The 20,123-nt window shown below is 39.1% G+C and overlaps 1 protein-coding gene across 2 annotated transcripts in view; it reads right to left on the bottom strand.

Moving 5' to 3' along the window:
* The window catches only part of PEPD (peptidase D), a 140,476-nt gene that overhangs the window by 39,985 nt on the left and 80,368 nt on the right, over window positions 1-20,123 (bottom strand). For both annotated transcript variants that reach the window (XM_061469165.1, XM_061469164.1), the window contains 2 exons: window positions 17,178-17,255; window positions 3-151 (listed from right to left, as the gene is read on the bottom strand). In XM_061469165.1, coding sequence (XP_061325149.1) covers window positions 3-151; window positions 17,178-17,255 — 227 coding nt within the window. The remainder of the gene's footprint in view (window positions 1-2; window positions 152-17,177; window positions 17,256-20,123) is intronic.

Raw genomic sequence — 20,123 nt, forward strand, 5'->3', positions numbered from 1 at the left:
ACCTGGCTTGACTGCTTTCATTACAGCCCGTGATGACTTCAGCACTGCCTCATAGATAGCCCTCTGGTCAGGAGTGAACTTTCCATTCGCAGGGAAGGTGCAGGTGATGTCAGAGCCGTAGCAGTAATACTCTCCTCCCATATCAAACAGGCTGAAAAGGAAACAGAGGAGGGGAAGAAATGAAAATTTAATGCCAGAGAAGAGTAGAACAGAAGGTACTTCTCTTGCTGTGCACTTAAAAGCTACCTGTATTTTGGGAGTTGGCCACCACTTGAATGCTGTTCCTAAGTAAAATAAGAAAACAGTCCCTTGGAATCTGCCAGCAGAAGAGTATCTGCATCACCTATGGCTTAAGTGGGCACCCTTATGAGATGTGCTAGTCCTAGATGAAAACACTGAGAGATTGCATGAAGGAAGATAAGAGGTACGTGAGGAACCCATGCTCTTCAGTTCCAGGTCTCTTCTCAGAAGAAAACACACATTGTTTTTTTCTTTCCTGAGAAATGCTAGCACCACACAGAGGGTCTAACCTCAAAACTTAACAGAAAAATGTTAATTAAATTATGGCCTTTTGTATCTAAGTGTCAAAATGCATCTGATGGTTTAAATTAAAACATCCCCAGTAAAGGTTGACTGCCACTCCTCACAGTATAATCTTCCCTTTAAGACAAATTTGCCTAACAGGGATTAAAGAAACAAGGATTATGGGATAATCCAACCAGAAAAAAAACATTTAGTACAGTTTCCTGCATCAGAAGAAAAAAAAAAATAATTAACTGCTTTCTTTTATGGGGACAAAAAAAAATGGTTTACCCCTTGAGAAGTGTATTTATTCTATACATGTATCAATGATCATCACTGATTGCTCAGCTGCCAAAAATCAATCTACAAAGAATAGCAAATGGGTCTCTACACCCTTGTGAGAACCCAGTTAGGCATCTGCAGTACTATGCTTCTTGAGACTACCTGATAAGGCACTGCACCGGTTTCAGTAGGATCACAAATCTGGAAAACAACCAAGTAACCATTTGGATCAAACAACAGGCCCCCTAGTTCATCATATATTTGATTACATGTAGGCATGTATTGTAAGACTTTGGTCTTGACACACAGCATTTGTGTGACCTCCTGATTTCTGAGGTAACAAATGAGAATTGAAATCTGCTAATTTAAGTTTTCTTCCAGTCACCTCGAACGACTGTATGAGATTCTTGTCATCACAAGAAATATAATTTTCCTTTACTATGTTTGAAAACCTTGGAGTCTTCTTCCTCTTGCTTCTGCTTCACAGCAGGCTCAGTCAGACAACACAAGCAGAAGGAAGGACACTCCACAGGGACACCCTCTCTGCCACTGAGTCCTAATTACAGCAATAATTAGGAAAACTGTGCAGCGTAGCTCTGTCACCAACCAGCACAGATGACTAAGTAAAGATAAGCATAAGCTACCATAAAAAGTGCTACAGCACTTGGCTGTAAATGTTCACCACTTCCAAAATAACTGCCACTGCAAGCAATGGACAATAAGTAAACAAAGGCAATCATGATAAAGCCAAGTAATATTCCAGCAGGGTTGGGGCTTTTCTTGCTGCGCAGCATACCGAGACACATATCAATGAAATTTACTCCAAGAAATTTTAAAATCCACCCTACAATTTCCTCCAAGAATAAATCTTCACACTGAGTGCAAGCCCTGCTGAAGTCACCACCAGCTTCCCCAAACTGGGCAAGGTTCACCTACAGAGAGACTTGCAGGACTGGAACTTCAGGAACAAACCCCGTAGTTTACAGATGCGGAACTGCACAAGGCTTAAAGCTACAGGAGCAAACTCCTCAGGAGAATACCACAGAAAGAACTGCAAAGCTATTTATGAACACACAGAGCTAAACTGAACACTATATACATTCACAAAAATATGAAATTTGGGATGTTAAAACCAGAAAGTTGCCAATTGAAAAAAGGTACACAATAGACAATGTCAGGCTCAGAGGGTAAGAAACCCCCCCAGGATTCGACACCAACACAGCAACTGTAAGCCAGCCTAGCCAAACCTCAAAATCAGAAACCCTATCAACACTGCTTAAGTTTTGATTTTATGGTTAGATTCACTGCTAAAAATAACTAATGATACACAAAGAAAATCTAAGGATACAGAAAACCAGTTGCAGCAACTAAGAATCACGCAAGAAGCTGCTACATTCTCTAACGTGCCAAGAAGATACAGATTTCAGACTAATTATAAATCTTTCAACCTATCCCAGACTGAATCCTTTCAAAATCACAAATCAAAGTTCATGTTGCTTTGTGGGATTCGCAGCACCTTTGTGGCCTAACTCTGTTGCATTTACAACTCTTAAGTGTCAGCTCAGTATGGTGACAGTAAAGCTGTGACCAAGAACGTCCAAACTCCCTGTCCGTATCTAGTGGGAGTTGCTACATTTTCTGTATTTTACCTGAAGAATAGTTATTCTGAATTTACCACAGGCAAAGCTGTGTCTTTAACCTTACAATTACCAGCATTTTCTCAAACTCATTCATCACTTGGTGGTTGTTAAATAGTTTTTTGAGTTACTGGAACACTGAGTAATGGAAAAAGAATATCACAAAGCTGATGGTACACCAAAACAAGTCTCAAACTAGGAAGCACCATTTGTTCAGGTTTCTTGGCTTCCAGACAAGAGAAGACATGAGGGAAGATGATCAAATTCCACCTTGGAGCACAATGTATCATCCAGCCTGTGTGCTTCAGTGAATAAGCATCCAAACCAAACTGTACATTTGGGAGATATTTTGGCTTGTATTGGGAATTCTCTTCCATTTAACTTCAGTTGGGAACATATCCATTAATTAAAATGTTGCCCAAGACATGGACATAGCCCAAATATTGTGGTTATCCTGAGAAAATAATGGGAGGCTGAGAAGATCCTAGTTTCATATCTTTGCTTGCCAGGCACAATAAGTGTTGAAGCACATTTAAGTCAAGTAAGATTCATGTGAGCTACTATCTTCTCCAGCTGACAAACTGGAAAATGTTTCTAAAAGCAGGTTCCTTAAAAAGAATACATTTATTTTACCCTGAAATTATATAGCAACTGCTAGTGAACTGCTAGTAAAAGAGATATTATAAATGTATTTTAGTATGTTCTCAATTGCGTGGACTAAATTACCTCCCTGATAATGAAGTCTTACAAAAGGTCTTGCACAGAAACAACTACTTAATGTTATTTGTATTGTTATCAAATGTAGCAGCAATCTAAACAAATAAAATTCACAAACGAAAATAGGCCTTACAGGCGTCTTGATCTATGGATTACCTTTTTAGAACTGCCTGATCTACAGCAGTATATGCAATAATATTGTCTCCGAACTCCATTGTATCTACCTTTCAAAGTGCTACACATCTAGCAGACTGTATACGTTGACTATTACAAAACTCAACTGTGAACTCAGTTTTCTATTGAATGAAGAAAAATTTCATTCCAGAACGTCCCTTTTCCCACTTCTTTTTCAGCAAGGATGTAACTGTTAATTGCCGATTTCAATGAATGCAGGGAAGATATGTCTGAGGTTTTCAGGTTTCTGAGGCATCTTGAAGGGGAAGGTACTCCTGGAGAAGGAGTATCGCTGGTAAGTGAGAGATGTGTGGTTGTACGCCGAAGTTCTCACTGATTTAGGGTGAAGCTGATGAAGGCTTTTATTGCACAGCTCAATCTCTTCTAAAACTTTCAGACAGAGAAGCTAATCTTGCTTTGCATTACTTTGTTGGGAGCAAAAGCAGCAAACACCTACCTGGCTCGCTCCTTTTCAGGGTGAAAAGTACATGATGTATATAGCAGATTTAACAGTAAGAAGATCTGAGCATCTCTAAAAATTCTGTATTACTGTTACAATTTGTTTTCTAGAATAAGTAAGAAGCTATACCACAAGTAAAAGATGCATAGCAAAAATATTCCAAAATCCTTCTTGGAAGCATGGGCATAGCTCTCCTAAGGAAGGTCTCAGTTCTGTGCATATATACAATCTTTTCCTCCTGAACATATTGCAAAATACTGTAAACATTATTAACTAAAACTGAACAATGTGAAGTATGAGAAAAATCAGATAACCTGTCAGTTGCTCTGCTGAGAGGATGACTCACTTATGTATCATTAATACATTAGCCAAGAGCATCAAAAAAAGTTGCATTCTGCATCTGTTTTAGAAGTCACCTTCAAAAATTACTAAAAGCATTTCATTCCTTCCATGTAGAAAAAGTCTGACACCACAACTTAAAATAATTTTGTACATTAACTGGCATCAAATTGAAAAGAAGCAGAAACACATGTCACATGCCACAGCCTTGCAGAAAGCATCAGCTGGATGTGCCCTTATTACAGGAGTTTCTAGGCCTTTCTACATTCAACCAAAGAGGGCTTCTGCTCCCTGTGCAGGAACTGAGGAGGGGAGTCTGGAGAAAATATTTCAAATCCTGTTGATTTTCATAGAATCACAGAATCACAGACTGGTTAAGGCTGGAAGGACCTTAAAGCTCATCCAGTTTCAACCTCCCTGCCATGGGCAGGGGCATTAGACCAGGTTGCTCCAAGCCCTGTCCAGCCTGGCCTTGAACACTGCCAGTGATGAGGCAGCCACAGCTTCTCTGGGCAGCCTGTGCCAGTGCCTCACCAACCTCACAGGGAAGAATTTCTGCCTAATGTCTAATCTAAATCTCCACTCTACCCACTTAAATCCATTCCCCTTGTCCTATAATTTTAAAGCGAATTCAGTCTTCTAAGTTGCTACTGTAACTGATAACGCTACATGACATGATGTGCAAAAGCTCTTTTCCCTTCTTGAGCCTCTGAAAGAATACAGATGAGTAAGATGTCACTGTGTTACTTTCACAGAACATTGGTACCACAAAATACAAATTTATAGTCACATTTTTGGCTTTCAAGCCAAAATAGTACACATTTTGATACTGATTTTAGCTTTCTTAACCTCTGACTGTGAAGCATCACAACACACTTGGTATAACACTGTAGATTTGAAAACTGTGGACTATAAAAAGCCATGTTCTTTTCTTCATAAATTCACTGTATACCATTTTTTAAAAATAAAGCATCATCTTCCTCTAATAATGTTTTACTTTTATAGGCTTGCTGACACTTTTATTGTCAAATAATTTGAAACCGCCAGGCAATGAAGCAAATTATGGCCAATATCTCAATGGGAAGCATTATTTGGGATATCTGAGAGATGTGTATGAATGCTTATGATCCAATCATGAATCCAACACAAAGACAAGCTCTCACAGGCATTTCTCAGGAAGCCTACAGCTACTCCCACAAGCTAACACGTAAAGCTGTCACCTTCCTGCTCTATGTATCTGCTCAGACTGTACACTCAGAACTGGACCGCCTCACAATAAAACCCAATTATTCTTCTGCAGTTGTTGACGCCACAAAGCGACAACTGAGATGAAAGCCAGCTGGATTTCTTCCTGGTACAGCATACTGTGGTACAGGGTTGTATTGAGTGTCACCCATGTCCTCCCCAGCTCCTGTTCTCAGGACAAAATCTTTCCTTCCCCAGAGTGGGTCTGCAAGACCAGCATTTAGAAAACTGACATCACTGTATCTTACCATGCACTCCTTGTACCTCAGGTTAAAGGTGAACAGGTATGAATACTGATGCACTTAGAAATGTTTATTGAGGTTTTAGGGGTTTGAGGCATTATTACCCAAGCAGCCACAGAGATGAACTGGTGTCAGTCCAGTTCTAGGACAGCAGGAATAAAGGTACACACAACCTCTTACAGCAGTCAAGTAATCTCCAGCTTGAGATTTATTCTGTGTGATCTCACGATTCTCGGCTCTGAGTTCACAGAGGGTGCTCTGAGCTTTATACTTCATGCAGCAATTAAACCTTTCAGTATTCACACTCTAACAAAATCTGACCATTTGTTTTGTTAAACACATCTAAGTCAATTTCAAGGTTAAGGGAACTAGGTATCAGCATTTCTATGAGATACATAGTTGGAAATATGCCAAATGATTTGGAAATAGGCTGGTTTAATAGTAGACACAAGAATGAATTATAGTAAAGGATATCACAAGAAAGAAAATGGAGAGTGAAGTGACACACACTTTTTCATCCACTTGCATCCTGACTAGCCAAGAGCTATCAATTAGAAAAGCAACACTAAGCAAGATAACATTGCAAACCCCAACAGAGAAGTCGAATAGCGTAAAGTCCTTCTATCCTCAGGAAAGTTTTTTTAAGAGGTATCTTGCTGTATCCAGCTTCCATCTGATACGGTACAGACACAGCTTGTGCTAGCTCTGTTTTGAAGACAGTTTTGGCTTGCTGATTTAAGGTCAGCTTTTTGTTGTCAGCACCCCTGTCATCAAAGAGTAAACTCTGGAAAACAGTAGAGAATATTTTTTGTATAGGAAATAGAATTCTGGGTACTCACAAGAAAACAGTAAGTTTTTGTTCAAGCCTTCTGTTCAAAAGAAGATCCTGTAGCCCACACAGGTAATGCAATCACAGACACACAAAATGGCTGCATGACTATTTTTCATCCAGCTGCAATTCACAAAACTGTGTGGCCCCATCTTTTTTGTGCTTGCCCTCATCCATGTCTTTTTATCACGTCTAAACTTCTCCATGCTTTCCCATCCTTGCTCTTCTGTACCCCTGTCTCACTTAAGGCTTTCCCAGACTATTAAAGATAATGGGAGGCTTGTCTCAACCTTCTCTCACAGAAGATGATAAGATATGCCATCGTGCTTTGCTCAGAGAGGAAGATGGTGGAAAAAAAAAGAAAAAAGATCAAATATCTGTCTTTATATAATTCTGATGGAGAGAGGATTGCATGCCTGTACCTCTACAATGCCAACTATAGGGATTTAAGTGGCTGTAAGAAGAACATACAAAAGTTTGAGTTGGCTGGACTTAAAAAAAAAAAAAAAAAAAAAAAAAAGAGAAAGCAAATGAACAAAAGCCCCCAAAACTCCTGTTCTCCAGGTGTTTGTGCCCTGCACTGCTTAGGGTTTTTCTCACTGTAACAGACACAGAGGCACTGGCTCCCAGCAGCATGGCAGCAGCGGGATGCAGAGGTGAGCAGCAGCAGGAGGTATGCCCAGCCATCCCCACGGAGATGTCCCTCTGCTCTGCTGCTCCATCCACACTGCCCAGAAAAAAAGCTTTCCTCAACCAACAACAGCGAGTGAGAGTGTCCTCTCTCACAATGATTTGAGCCAAGCAGAAGACCTTCAGATGCACTAATCTCACAGGATATGAAATCTCAGTCTCCCTGAATTCACCGAATGAGCTGCACGCAAGAGCTGGTTCAGTAAACACCCACATATCCTAGTCAGATTTTATGCGCTATTTTCACACACAGGTTAAGGAGTCCCTTGCTTATAGTATTTACCTGTTGAAGAAATCTGAGACAACAGCCTGAAGCTTCTGCACTAAGTAAACCAATTTCCATGACCAAGCATAACCCCTTTTCCCCACTCATGCAGTTTGTATTAATGCCTTATTAGAAATGTTAGGTTTGCCCTAGCAAAGAGCCAAAAAAACTTTTGATTGGCTTGTTCACAGCCAAATTTACCCCTGAGCGCCATCTCCCAGTGTTTCTGCTAAGCAGAATAATACAGAAGTGCTGCATACAAGTAAAGAATTGGGAACACCAAGCCAGTATTGCTGGGTTAGGAGAAGGAGGCAGCAGCATGGATGCTTCACAAGATGCAGAAAGTAAAGCGCCAGCACTGGCTATGTAACACCTCTGCTAGTCCCATGCAGGCAATATGCCAGAGATCAGGAGTAGTCTCAGGTAAAGTTCTGACAGAAGGGTTACCTGTTTGACTTGTCTTTTTGCTGAATGGGTGATTTTTTCCTGGCTTTATTATCCTAATTATTATCCATTTTTTAATAAGCAACAGTAGTCTCTTTAGCAGAGACAATTCTTTGCTGAAAAGTCAATCCAAGAGACATGGCGGCAAACCCCAACTTTTGGCGAGTTTCCATTCATTAGGAGACTCCCCATTGGAAAGGAAGTATCTGGGGCATTCACAGCTCCAGCTGACTTGCTCAAACAAGGAGCGAGGATGTCAGAGCTGCAGGGAACAGAAGGGAGCGTGCTAAGAAAAACCTGTACTGGCAGCTGAGGACTTCCCAATCAAACTGAGGGCAGCAAACCTCATTAGCTTCTCACCATCATGGGAGATAGCAGCGCAGGGTAACAGCAACACAGCTACATTTTCAAGTTACTAAAATTTTGCAGTTAACCAAAATATTCAATTTCTAGATGTCTACTGAGAAGTGAATTGTAGGAGTTCGGTACTTCTAATGTGGGCCGCCATTCCTAGGTGCTAACTCTTGGACTTAAGAGCCTTAGCTTTCAGCAGCTGTTTTTGGATACTCTGCCCTATGTTTCCCAGCCTGGACAAACAACCAGATATCACAGGAGTAGGTCAAGTGTCAGACCTTACTTATTGATTTTCACTGTAAATACTGTCAAGTTTTATTATGTATGTGCGCACACACACATCTATGTAAAATAACCCCCAGTTTTTTCCATTATAAAATCTGGGGTAGCGTCCAATGGTACAGGTTCATTCATGTTTTTTAAATATCCTATAGTTCTTGGGGTTGTTCAAGCAACCTCCAAATTATCAGTTCTCACATGGAATCCACCAGACAGGGTTTCAGAGTACTCTACAGAAGATGACAACTGAATGCAAAAAGCCAGACAAAACAGCTGATAGCTTTTCCACGGACAGGTCCAAATGTTCAAACCAAGTGCACAGTAATAAAGGCAGCAACCAGTATTTCAGAAAAGAAGGCTGCCCATTCCGTTGTCAAGTATGCTATTTTGCTAGTAAGAACATCTTTTTTTTTAATATTCAGAAGAAACACCTACTCCTCATGGCAGCACCTCAGGCTGAAATTATAGTGCTGCAATGTACAACTGAAATCAGGAATATTCTTGCCTTAAAGACCTAAAACGGTTCAGCCTAGATGTGGAGCAGTATTACACTAGAAGGACTCCTCCTGAGGCTCCCACTTTGCAAGACTGTGCCTTCACCATTAACAAGTGGTTTTCTGAAGAGACACATGAGAAGACGCAACAGGAACTGGGAATTACATCTGGTTCGGGGGGATACACAAAGAGTGTGGTGTAAACTCACTGTACCTTCCCTATGCACCATACAGTGGTTTAAAAGCCAAGCAGACTCCCTCTGAAATTTTATTTTGACCTATACAGTTGAGTTCCTCACACCAAGAGCAAGGAGGAAGATTTTGCTACCAAAATCAGATAAACAACATACATCAAGAGTATTTCTATCATACTTCATGTGTATCTGTGTTAACAAAGACTACCATAAAAATTGGATTACACTGAATGGCATAAATTAGCAGTATTAAAGCAACAGCCATTAAAAAAGTACTAGGTTTTTACCCTGCTTGTTTTCTTTAGAGATGAACCACCCTAGTCAAATCAGTCCAACAGCAGCTAAAGCAACTTCATGTTATTATTTTTTTAGACTACACTGGGAATGCTAGGCTGAAACTAAGGCAGATAAAACTCATTTACAGGTGACAATTAAAAAGATGTTTCATATATGCTATAGAAAGCATAAAATTAGGAGGCAAATCATAATACAGCACTTAAAGGAAAGCTAAAATTTGTTGCAGCAAACACACTATTAATACTTAACAACCTCTGCATTGGTTAAAAGTCTTACACATTTCTGACGCTAGGCAACCTCATAGCCTGAATTAACCAGTACCAACAGAAAATATTCAATTAGAGAAAAATTATTGCTAATTCTAGCAAATATATTTTTCTATTTTTAATCAAATTCAATTTTTCTAGATTAGCATAAAATTAATATAGTCTATTAACTACAACAAAAGGAAAAATATCTACACTTGATGAAAATAGTAAATATTAATCAAACCAGGGGAATCAAGCCAAAGGAATTATTTCAGAAATGGATAGCTGGTCAATTTTGCAATCAACCAGTAAGTAGTAGCAATGTACTTCGTATTATTATTAGAAACAAAACCATAACCAACAACAAGTTGTTTCAAAACTGCAGACTGAAAGGTTAAAGTTAACCATAATTTTTACATATTATTACTGCACTGAACTTCAAAATGCATAAAAAAATGCACGAGGCCAAATGAAAATACTAGTCTCAGCCACATAAATAGTTGAGCATTTACATCTGACACATTAATATCCTGGGATCTTAAAAGCAGTGCTTTCAAAAAGTAATAAATACAATATTTTGTTCTCTAGGATAAATTGTTTTAATAGCAGACAATGAAGTACTTCGGGTGGAAAAGGGAGCATTTCTATTATCTGATGCAAAAAGATTGGTCAGTTCCTGCTTTTTAATGCAACATTGCCCCCACCTGGACAAATGAATTTCCATTTAGAGGTTGGCATTCATATCATAAAACTTGATAAAACACAGTGTAAACGCCAACACAGTTTGGAAAAGTCACAGCAACCTTTTATTACCGTTTGTAGTATACTTTTTTTCAAGCTCACCTAAGTCTTTTAGTTTTATTGAAAGTCTCTCAGTATTTTCCTGAAATAAATGACAACCACTCAGCAGTCATAAAAAGTCCATTTACATTACACACTTATTCATTCCTGAAAAAAAGACAATAGTGCATTTTCTAAAAAGAATACTGTATAATCAGATAAATATGTTGATGTAGTTTCAATGCAATATAAATACTGCACTTATGTATTGTGTATACATATAAAAGGTAAATGCACATTGCTTATACAGAAACCAACAGATTTTTGGATTGCAGAAAACCGTGCATTATACTTTTAGATCAAAGAAGTAAACTTAGCAAGGTAACTTCTTTTTCACCTAATAGAAGAATTAACCTTCATGAATAACCATGAAATCTGATCAGTTCTTGCAATAAGCAGCTTAGTTTTGCAATATTCTTCACCTTGAAATGAACAACAACTCCAGGAAGCCTGAAAACTGCCTTTTGTCTCTTTTGAGTAATTAAAAAATAAAATGCCCCAAACACAGCATTTTCCCTGTTTCATCCAGAACAACTTCTCACAACAACCTGTACCTGCAGTCAAAAAACGTCCCTATGATGAGCAAAGCTTCTGAAATGACAAGCACTTAGAAATTAAACAGGATCTTTTGACAGCACTAGAAGTTATAATAATAAATAAAAAAACTATTAAAAGGTACATATGAGTGCCAAATGGGAGGAAACAAACCCAAGTTCAGCACAACTTGAGTGGAATGCGTATTATACACATAAAGGCAGTGCTCCTGGAAGGTTGCTAAGCTTTTGCTCTGGGAAGTACAATCAAAACATGAGATAATGATAACCTCCTTCCAGAGAACAGAATAGGCTTTTTTAGTGCCCCCTGGTGTCAATCCTATTCTGATACCTTAGATTTCCATTAGGATATTAAGGAAAGAAATAGAAACAGAGTTTCTATTCCTGAGAGATAAGTAATTCTGATGAAGTCTTTCTGCAACACTGAACTGCCTTCCATATCCCCAACTCTATTATTTGATTAAGCAAATAACAATACCTGCTAACATAGCCAAGACATATTTAAAAAAATTAACAGATGCATTACGCTAACACATTTTATGACAGATGTGTTTGACTGTGACACTAACAAAATCTTCCCTATTGCTTATGTTCTGGTACCTGCATGAAATAAAACTATCTGCAGGTAAAACATGTTTTATTGTCATCATCAGAAGGCCATAGGAACAGCAGTGAGCTTTTGCAGCAGGAAACATCCCGCTTCACTAAGGATACTGAACTCTTCCCAGTGCTTTCATTGAGATCAGTAAGCTTAAATCTGAGAGTGTTAAAAGAAACAGTCATATAAAATAAAAGACAGCACCTGATGATCTAACACACTTCCATTTGAACTTCTAAAGTAAGTTTTAGTTTATAAATAACAGTCCCACTGTGAATACAAGGGTCATGGTCTCTCTGAGGTCTGCTGCACTTCACAAGCAGTTGATGCTGTACTTCCCTTATTTATACTTTCACCGAGCCCTCTTAATAAATTACACTCTGGACATCATTCCAGGGAGGATTAGTATCCCCTGCTAATTGCTCACGCAGCACTGGGCCCCAGACCAGCAAGCAGAAGTACCGAAGTGCGCATTTTTGCAGGGGTGTGCAGACCAGACAGCCTTGGGGCCCCACTGGCGAGTATGCTCCTACCAGGGACCTGCCCATGTGTGGGGAAAGGCAACCAGGACAGCCATACATTGGCAGACCTGTCTTAACATTGCGACACAAGTGAACATCTCAAATTGTCAAAAATACTGAGTGCTTCAGCAGAATAGGCAATTATTTTCAGTATTTTGCAAAGCCAGAATGAACCAACCAACCCTCCAAAATGTCATCAAGTGCTTAAAGGTCAGTGAACTTGCCAATAGAAGTTGCTTACTAAGTGCTGAATTTTCACTGAGACACATTTGCCAAGTACCACAAAAAGATCAAGACCTGTAACTCACGACACCTGCAGAAAGCCATCTCAGGTAATAGGCATATTTATTTCAGTGACATCTGGGGTCAGGCTTATTTTCTCACATTTCTATTATTTAAGTGCAAGCCTCATCACGAAGAATCAACCTTTATTTTAAGACTGCAGAAGTATTTTCTATTTGTCAGACATTGCAGGAGCCCTGCTGGTCAACTGCAATAAAGCAGTCAGTTCCAGATGTGCCTTCAGCATGCGGCACTGCCAAGAATCCACAAAGGCAGCCTGCATGAATCACTAGGCTGTAAATTGAATGCAATAAACTATCATTTTCCTAAATACCTTCCGAAAATCAAAATGTAAAGTATACACTTCAGGTTCAGCACCTCTGATGGCTCCTACAACAACCCACCAAAGCACAAAGGTGAGAGGGACATCTGCCTTGCCCCTGGATTCCTCTGCTGCACGCTGTGTATCTTGATGGCCAGTATTCTCCTTCCCTGTGACAACCATGGTGTGGCTCCACACTGCAGCAATGGGAGGGCAGGGGCAGAAGACGGAAGGACTCAAAGCAACTTGCTTCCTTCATTTCTTAGAAGGCAGATGCTGATTCGTTGAGACCAATGCTTTTTGAAGAAGCACACCGGCTTTGACTGAACTTTTCACAGATGCTATTTCCCACAGTCAGGTCATAACTTCCAGCCAAAGTCAGAGATCAGTTTGAGAGCTGAAACAAGAGGTTTCTGTCTCCCACAAGGGCACTCTAAACACTGAACCAATCTCCCTCCCTAGTACAGACAAAGGCAAAATAACTGCAAAAGGAGAGATGAGTCCCAGGGGTTCATTTGCTCTTGATTTATGCATAGTGGGGAGTAGGATCTTTGCTTCTTGAATTTATCTGCTTTGGGTTTTGTTTTGTTGGGTTTTTTAGTTCTTGAGTAGCAACTCTGAATTTCATTCTACTCCCCACCAAACTTTGAAAGACCTTTGGTTATCCAAATTGGACTGGGGAGTGGGGTGGGGTCAGAGGATGGCTCAGAAAAAGCCTGGAAAATTTGATGTGGTTATTTTCTGATGAAGAGACTCTTGTCCACATGGCAGGAGACTGCAAACCACAACGAGCACTTTTGCTTATGACTCCACTTTTCATATTACAAAATGTAGTTACAGCCTCACTACAGAAACAGCAGATGTCTTGGCCTACAATGAGCAATGCAATATCTTGAGAAACCTCGGTCTAGGACTCAGTTTCAATCCAAGCTGTCACAGGTTTAAGATGACAGAAGAAAATAAGTATCTTTACATTAGCCTGGACATACATCATCACTGCAGGCTGCGATTTGCAACATTCTGAGTAGAAGATTTTATTTAAAGTTAATACCGTGTGAAAGGGTCGAGTGCCTAGAATTTTGATTCATAAGGGTGGTCAGCCTACCCATTTATCTGCATGACCTTTTTGACCATGGAGACAAAAGACACTTGCTAAGGGAAAGGATTTGGTTTAGAACATATTGATCATACAATTTAAATGTTCACTGCATAGATGTTACAGTACATGACTTATCTATATAAAAAACTGACTTACTGCAATTTTACCTTTAATATCAGTATCAGTTAAGTGCATGTATCTCCTGAATACCCACACTTGCCTAAAAATACTCATTTCTTTCTATGTCAATAATAATGCTTTATATGAGTTAGCTATTTTTGTTTTAATATTTAATAGACTGTAAATTACAGTGCAGGTTAGCCAGTCTATATTAACAAGAAGAGGAAGAAATTTTCTTTATATTCCTTGCACCAAGATCCTTGCCTATACCTGTACAAAATGTGGATTACAATGCATTAGAGATGTAATTCTGTAGCAGTTTCTTACAGAAGCCATAAACCCCTTTCACGTCGATTAATTTTCAAAAATGATCATCATAAAACCAGGCTGTTCTAAACCTGCCACAGTTTTTGAAGGAGTAGTCAGAATAACACTCTTACAAAAAAATTAAATATGCAATAGCACAAGTATCTTTGCCTATCATCTCCTCTCAATACCACCAAATCCTTGTAACTTATATTTTGAAATTGCAAACAATGCATGCACTTGAGTGTTGCACAGAAGCAAAGCACTAGTCTTCCAAATATACTTTTTCTAATATTCAGGTGTTTTGTTATTTACTGACACTTACTGCACTGCACTGCTTCATACATAAATAACCTCAGAAGCCCATTTCTGCAAAGTTCGTGATTGTTATTCATACCCACCAAATAATATTAAAAAATAAGACATGAAATTCTATGGAATAATTTAAGAAATACCAAGTACCCAGTCTTCCAATTCTATTCCATACAGGTATGGGAATTGTTAAATTAGATTTATACCAAAATACTGTCAGAAGCAGAAATAACCCTTAAAACACTTCTACCTTTTTTTTCACCAAAGTAAAGCCATTTTTTCCCTATGCTCAGGGCTTCCTAAGATTATCCAACAGAGGGCTCTCAGTAGCTATTAAAAAGCCCAGTTGAGAGCCAAATGCACAAACTCTAGCACATACACACAAATCAGCATACTGTTATTTTAATAACCTGTTCTGTATGCACATACATGTGGCACCTACGCCCAATTTAGAAATTTGTAAAAGCATACATTAAAACCACCCAGGTGGTGCCTTGTCAGAATTTGCATGCTGCTGAATTCAGAGTTTGCATGCTAGCTCAAGGTTTTTTAACGGTGGAAAATTAGTGTATTTTTAAGTTTTCTTTACACAAATGAAATTACATTTTCATATACTTTCTCTACTCTCGCTTGAGGAAAATACTAAGAAAACTGTGTGGAACAAAGTTTGCCTACTACATGAGTATCAGCCAGTGGGAACAGAAAGGGTGTGCTTATGCACATGGAGCATTTATTTGCAAAAGCCAATTTACATCTGACAAACTTCATCTCTTCAAGACAAAGATGCAACTGGACCATTTCAGCAGCAGGGTTAAAACTTGTTCTCTTTGTTGAGACGGTTACAAAGCAGGGTTGCAGTACAGTAGTTCTGAGATGCTTAAGTGATCAATGTACTTGGTAGATGATGCTTTTTTGACATTCAGATATCTGAGGCTAATAAAGCTGAAACATGTTTTAAAGATTTTGCCAATACAGCAGGAAATCTGAATTTGCAAGGAGTCTTGGCATATGCTGTCTGAGTTTAAGCAGGACTTCAGCCATCCACTAAACTGTCCTCAGAGATGGTAAGTAAAAGGGTCCTGTATATAACCTTCACCCTGATGTCTCCAAGCAATACTACCACCCTCACCATTTAAAGGCCTTAATTTTACATACGGTACATGATAATGTACTGTGGCATGTCTTCTCTCAGTAACATATGATGAGATTTCCTGTGGGAACACACATTTTTTTTAAATTTAATCGAATGCTACAGCCAATATAGTACCATGTTGGTGTGCAATGCCTGATCAAAAAATCCTCACAGCACATTATCCGCTCAAACACAATGTGATCATAAGTCAAAGCTACTGTCCTGCAATAAATTAATGTTAGTATTTGATGGGTTTAGTGAACTATTTACCATAGATGGAGTTAATACATAAACTACTATATAAAAAGCTTTCAAAACATCTTTACAGTGTTAAAAAGAAATTACCTACCTGCAGTTCTGGAGATTCATTCTGCAGCACCTGCAGATATACCCAGAACACTGGCCAACAAGGCATATTTTTACACTTTAAGATTCAATTTGTTTTCCATAATAGCTTTGGAGCTTATCTATAATGGTACTAATTTGCTTTCCTCCATACATTTACATTCAACTGAAAATACATACCTGCACTCTTTAAGCATGTCCTATGAAAGTACTCTAATATATATCTTGCACCAAATGTCAGTAACTAACTCCTCCAAAGCTAGTTCTGCATTTTCATAAATGCGGGTTTTTTGACCAAAGTCTTTGGAGATGAAGTACAAAATGCATATTCTGCTACACTACACAATTAGGTTTGTCTCTCCATCAACAGCAATGTATTTGGTGTTTTCATTCACCCTGCTTTAATCTGCAGTGACACTGCAAAACATGTGGACAGCTAAGTAGAGAAAAATTTATGGTATTTGCAACTGCATTATGGCAATGCTAAACTCTAAGCAAAACCTTTTTTGGCATAATACAGGACAAGAAGCACCCTGTCCTAACTTGACTGGGCTGACTTCAATTTCCACACATATTCAAGAGTCAACTTTGAGGCTGGGGAGTCTGCATGGACACAAGCATTTGGAAGATCTAATTTGTACTGCAATTTGATGCAATTCTTGAAAAATAGCCAACACTCTCTTGACCCTCTACCCCACCATGACAGTTGAGGTTCCAGAGGATACTCAGACACCAACTTTTGCAACTCTCCGTATACTTAGAATACAGCCATTTCTCAAACTAAATTCTAAGTGCCTTTCGCACAGCAGTCTTTGGAAACAATCTCTTTTCTATTTCAACTGGAGATGAAGGTATACAGGACCTTCGGAAAAAGCCAGACAACTCTAGCATGCAAAATGCAATTTTAAAGATTTAGACTTTCAGCATTACACAGACATCATTCTACTAATTAACTCCAAGAGTACATACAATGCGTGCATGGGAACAGCAGTAGTGTAACAAAAATATCAAACGAACTCTAACGTTTTACTTACCACAAGTCTCCATCTTCAATAGTCTTATCATTTGGGGCTCCAGCATGGCCGTAGTGCAAAACAGATGAGTTCTCCCCACTGATAAGCAAAAAGAAAATTCAAGACATTTAATGGGAGAAGAAACATTAACAAACACTGCATGAGAAGAAACACTGTAAACATGTGACACTGTAAACATCACTGTATTCATGTATTAAAGCGTGAAATTTTGCAGTGTGTGAGAACTGCCAGAGGTCCTGCCCTGGCACAGGCTGTAATAACATATCCTGCAGCTCGCTCAGCAGAAATGCGTATGGAGAGGGCATTTTGCTACTCTGGCTGCAAGATATGACCTTTCTGCAGAAGGAACTTGGCACAGTTCATAGAAATATTTCCCACATCCATGAGAGTGTTAAGGAAGCAATTATGCATGAGTAATTATTGAACTTACCCCCATTTATTACCTTCTGGATTTTTTTAGATTACTAAGCGATATGTTTCCCTAATTTGAGGTTAAATATACTGAGGCATAAAAAATTAACTTCCACTGGAGTAAATCTGACATGCCTGAAGGCAGTCACTGGGACTGGAAAAATTCAGCTGTTCAAATAAACAGTTCCAGTTCACCTCTGGCACTCCTACATGTGACCTCTGCTGGAGTGGATACACTGCAAACTGCACAGAGAGCATTCGCAACATACAGAGCTGGCAGCAGTAAGAGGCACTCTATCCTTACCTCTTATTAAAAAACATATTACAAAGAAAAACTGAAACATTTCAAACTAAACTGCTGATTCACAGAAAAACATCTCCAGCAAAGGATGGACCCCTGTTCTGTGCTTCTGAAGCTCCATGGTCTATTCAGTGACTTGTATTTGGCCTTGACATCCTCTCCTGTTTACCGATATTCTCCCAGGCCCATCAAACATTAAAAGACTGATAAAGACCTATTTTTCTTTTCTATTCTCCTCACAAAGATGCTCTCTTTTTCTCTTCAGAAAGCTAGCAGGATTATATCACAAAAAACGCACGTGTTGATATAGGGCTACTGCGGCATCTCTCTGACCTCCCAGTTGACTTGCCAGTCTCTATTCTATCTTTCATCAAAACCCTATTGGTCATCCTGCTCAAATTTGTTTCTTTCAAGTTGTAATAGTGGAACAGTCTTATGTGAAAGGAATCTGAGGCTCAATTTCAATGAATCTTTTGTTATATCTGCAGTAAATGTGCCATCTGACATATTAGACTTTATATTCTCATATTAAGACTTCTGATACATGCAATTACAAAAACAGTAAACATGCACTGTATCCAAAAAGAGATTACAGTCAACATACATTAAGTACTTGTGACCAATTAGATATTTAACAGATCACTGGTCATTCAGATATAATAACTCCATCAGCAATGATGATGGGGCAGAAAGCAGAGGCTGCTTTAAGTTTCTGATGGCTGGATCATGTTAGTATTTTGGAATCAGTAAGTTTTTATTGTTAAGTATTTTTTAGCATACAAGAATCGCTATGTTACAAGGAAGTGAAGGACAATGTTTCATGGGAATGATTCTATGATACAAAGGGTATTTCTTAAAATTATACTCCAAAGGGAAAAATTGAGTTGTTAAATCAAGAATTTAAAACCCCCAACAGAATTAAGGCTGCAACAAATTTGTTTTGTGATGCTGGTCCAATGGTTTATGCACAGTTTTGCAACTGGATACTAGCTGGCTGCTTTTGACTTCTTGGATTCCTGACTCGGTAACCTAGAGTCTTGTGCAGGTAACTAAAAACAGCACCATAAAGCTTGCACCCAAGAAGACATGATTTGAGCTTCCTTCTGAGATGTTGTGGCTCCTGCGCAGTGCTGGGATAGCTCCTTCTGGCCACAATCTCAGTTCTCCACAGTTAGGACACTTTCAAACTTAGTTTGCTCTGTCTGAAGAAAGAGATGTGTAATAGGGTGATGGACTGCAATCAAAAGAAAATGACCTCCTGTGCCAAGCAATATGTACAGCAGGCACCATGCTTACAGCCTCAACTGTCTCCTTTAATGTGAAGGGCACCTATCTGAGCTGGACTATCAGCATGACAAGAGGAGGCAGCATCATTTCCTGTCTGAAGAACTGTTTTCCAGCTGGAGGGCTATAATTTTGGGTGGACTGGCACTTCAAAGCAACTATAATGAGTTTGGTGCTGTGCATGACACCATCTGTGAGCCCACACGCTTGGTATTTAAGTTAAAATATAAAAATTATTAAAAAAAAAAAAAAAGCCAATACCTGTTAATGCACACACATGCTCACACAGCAGTGTGTCAGGATTTTAGCTGCTGATACTATTCCTTCTCTTCCTTTAAAAATGGCGATAAAGCAGGAGAAGCAAATAGCACATGCATATATTTATGATCAAATTTAAAAAAAATTCATGAAGCTTAAGGGCATGACTCCATGCTAATGTATTTGCAGATAGCTTGTTTACTTATATGCTGGCACCCTCGGTGCCATATACCATACTAGCTGCATAAAGAATTCATATATTCAAATATGAGCACCTCACAAATGCTTTTAACAACAGACATTACAAATACAAAGACGGGGTACTTCTTTTGCACATTTTAACGTAAAGGTTTTAGTTTACAAAATATTTCTGTAAGGTTCGGCACCAACTGTTACAGAAGATGCATGAAAAATCTGTTTTTCAGCACCGTTAGTGAAGCGTTAACAGCACACAATCTTTCTTGGCATTTGAGACTCTTTATCTGTCACGCACATCTTGGCTCTGTCGAGGAAACGGGATCATACCACAGAGAGCACAGTTGGTGCTGAAGACCAGACAGACACACCATATGCATTTCATCTTTTCTGGCTGTTTGAAGTGACTGGGGTGAAGAGGTTTGGGTTTCACTCGGGACTGGCTCTGGGCAGGTCCCCTGGGCTGAACACCCATTAGCAACTGAAGCCCAGCAGAC

This window comes from Pezoporus flaviventris, unplaced genomic scaffold (assembly GCF_033815535.1).
Source record: "Pezoporus flaviventris isolate CSIRO_AGI_PZ_B2104156 unplaced genomic scaffold, CSIRO_AGI_Pfla_v1 ptg000054l, whole genome shotgun sequence".
In the NCBI taxonomy this organism is placed as follows: Eukaryota; Metazoa; Chordata; class Aves; order Psittaciformes; family Psittacidae; genus Pezoporus; species Pezoporus flaviventris.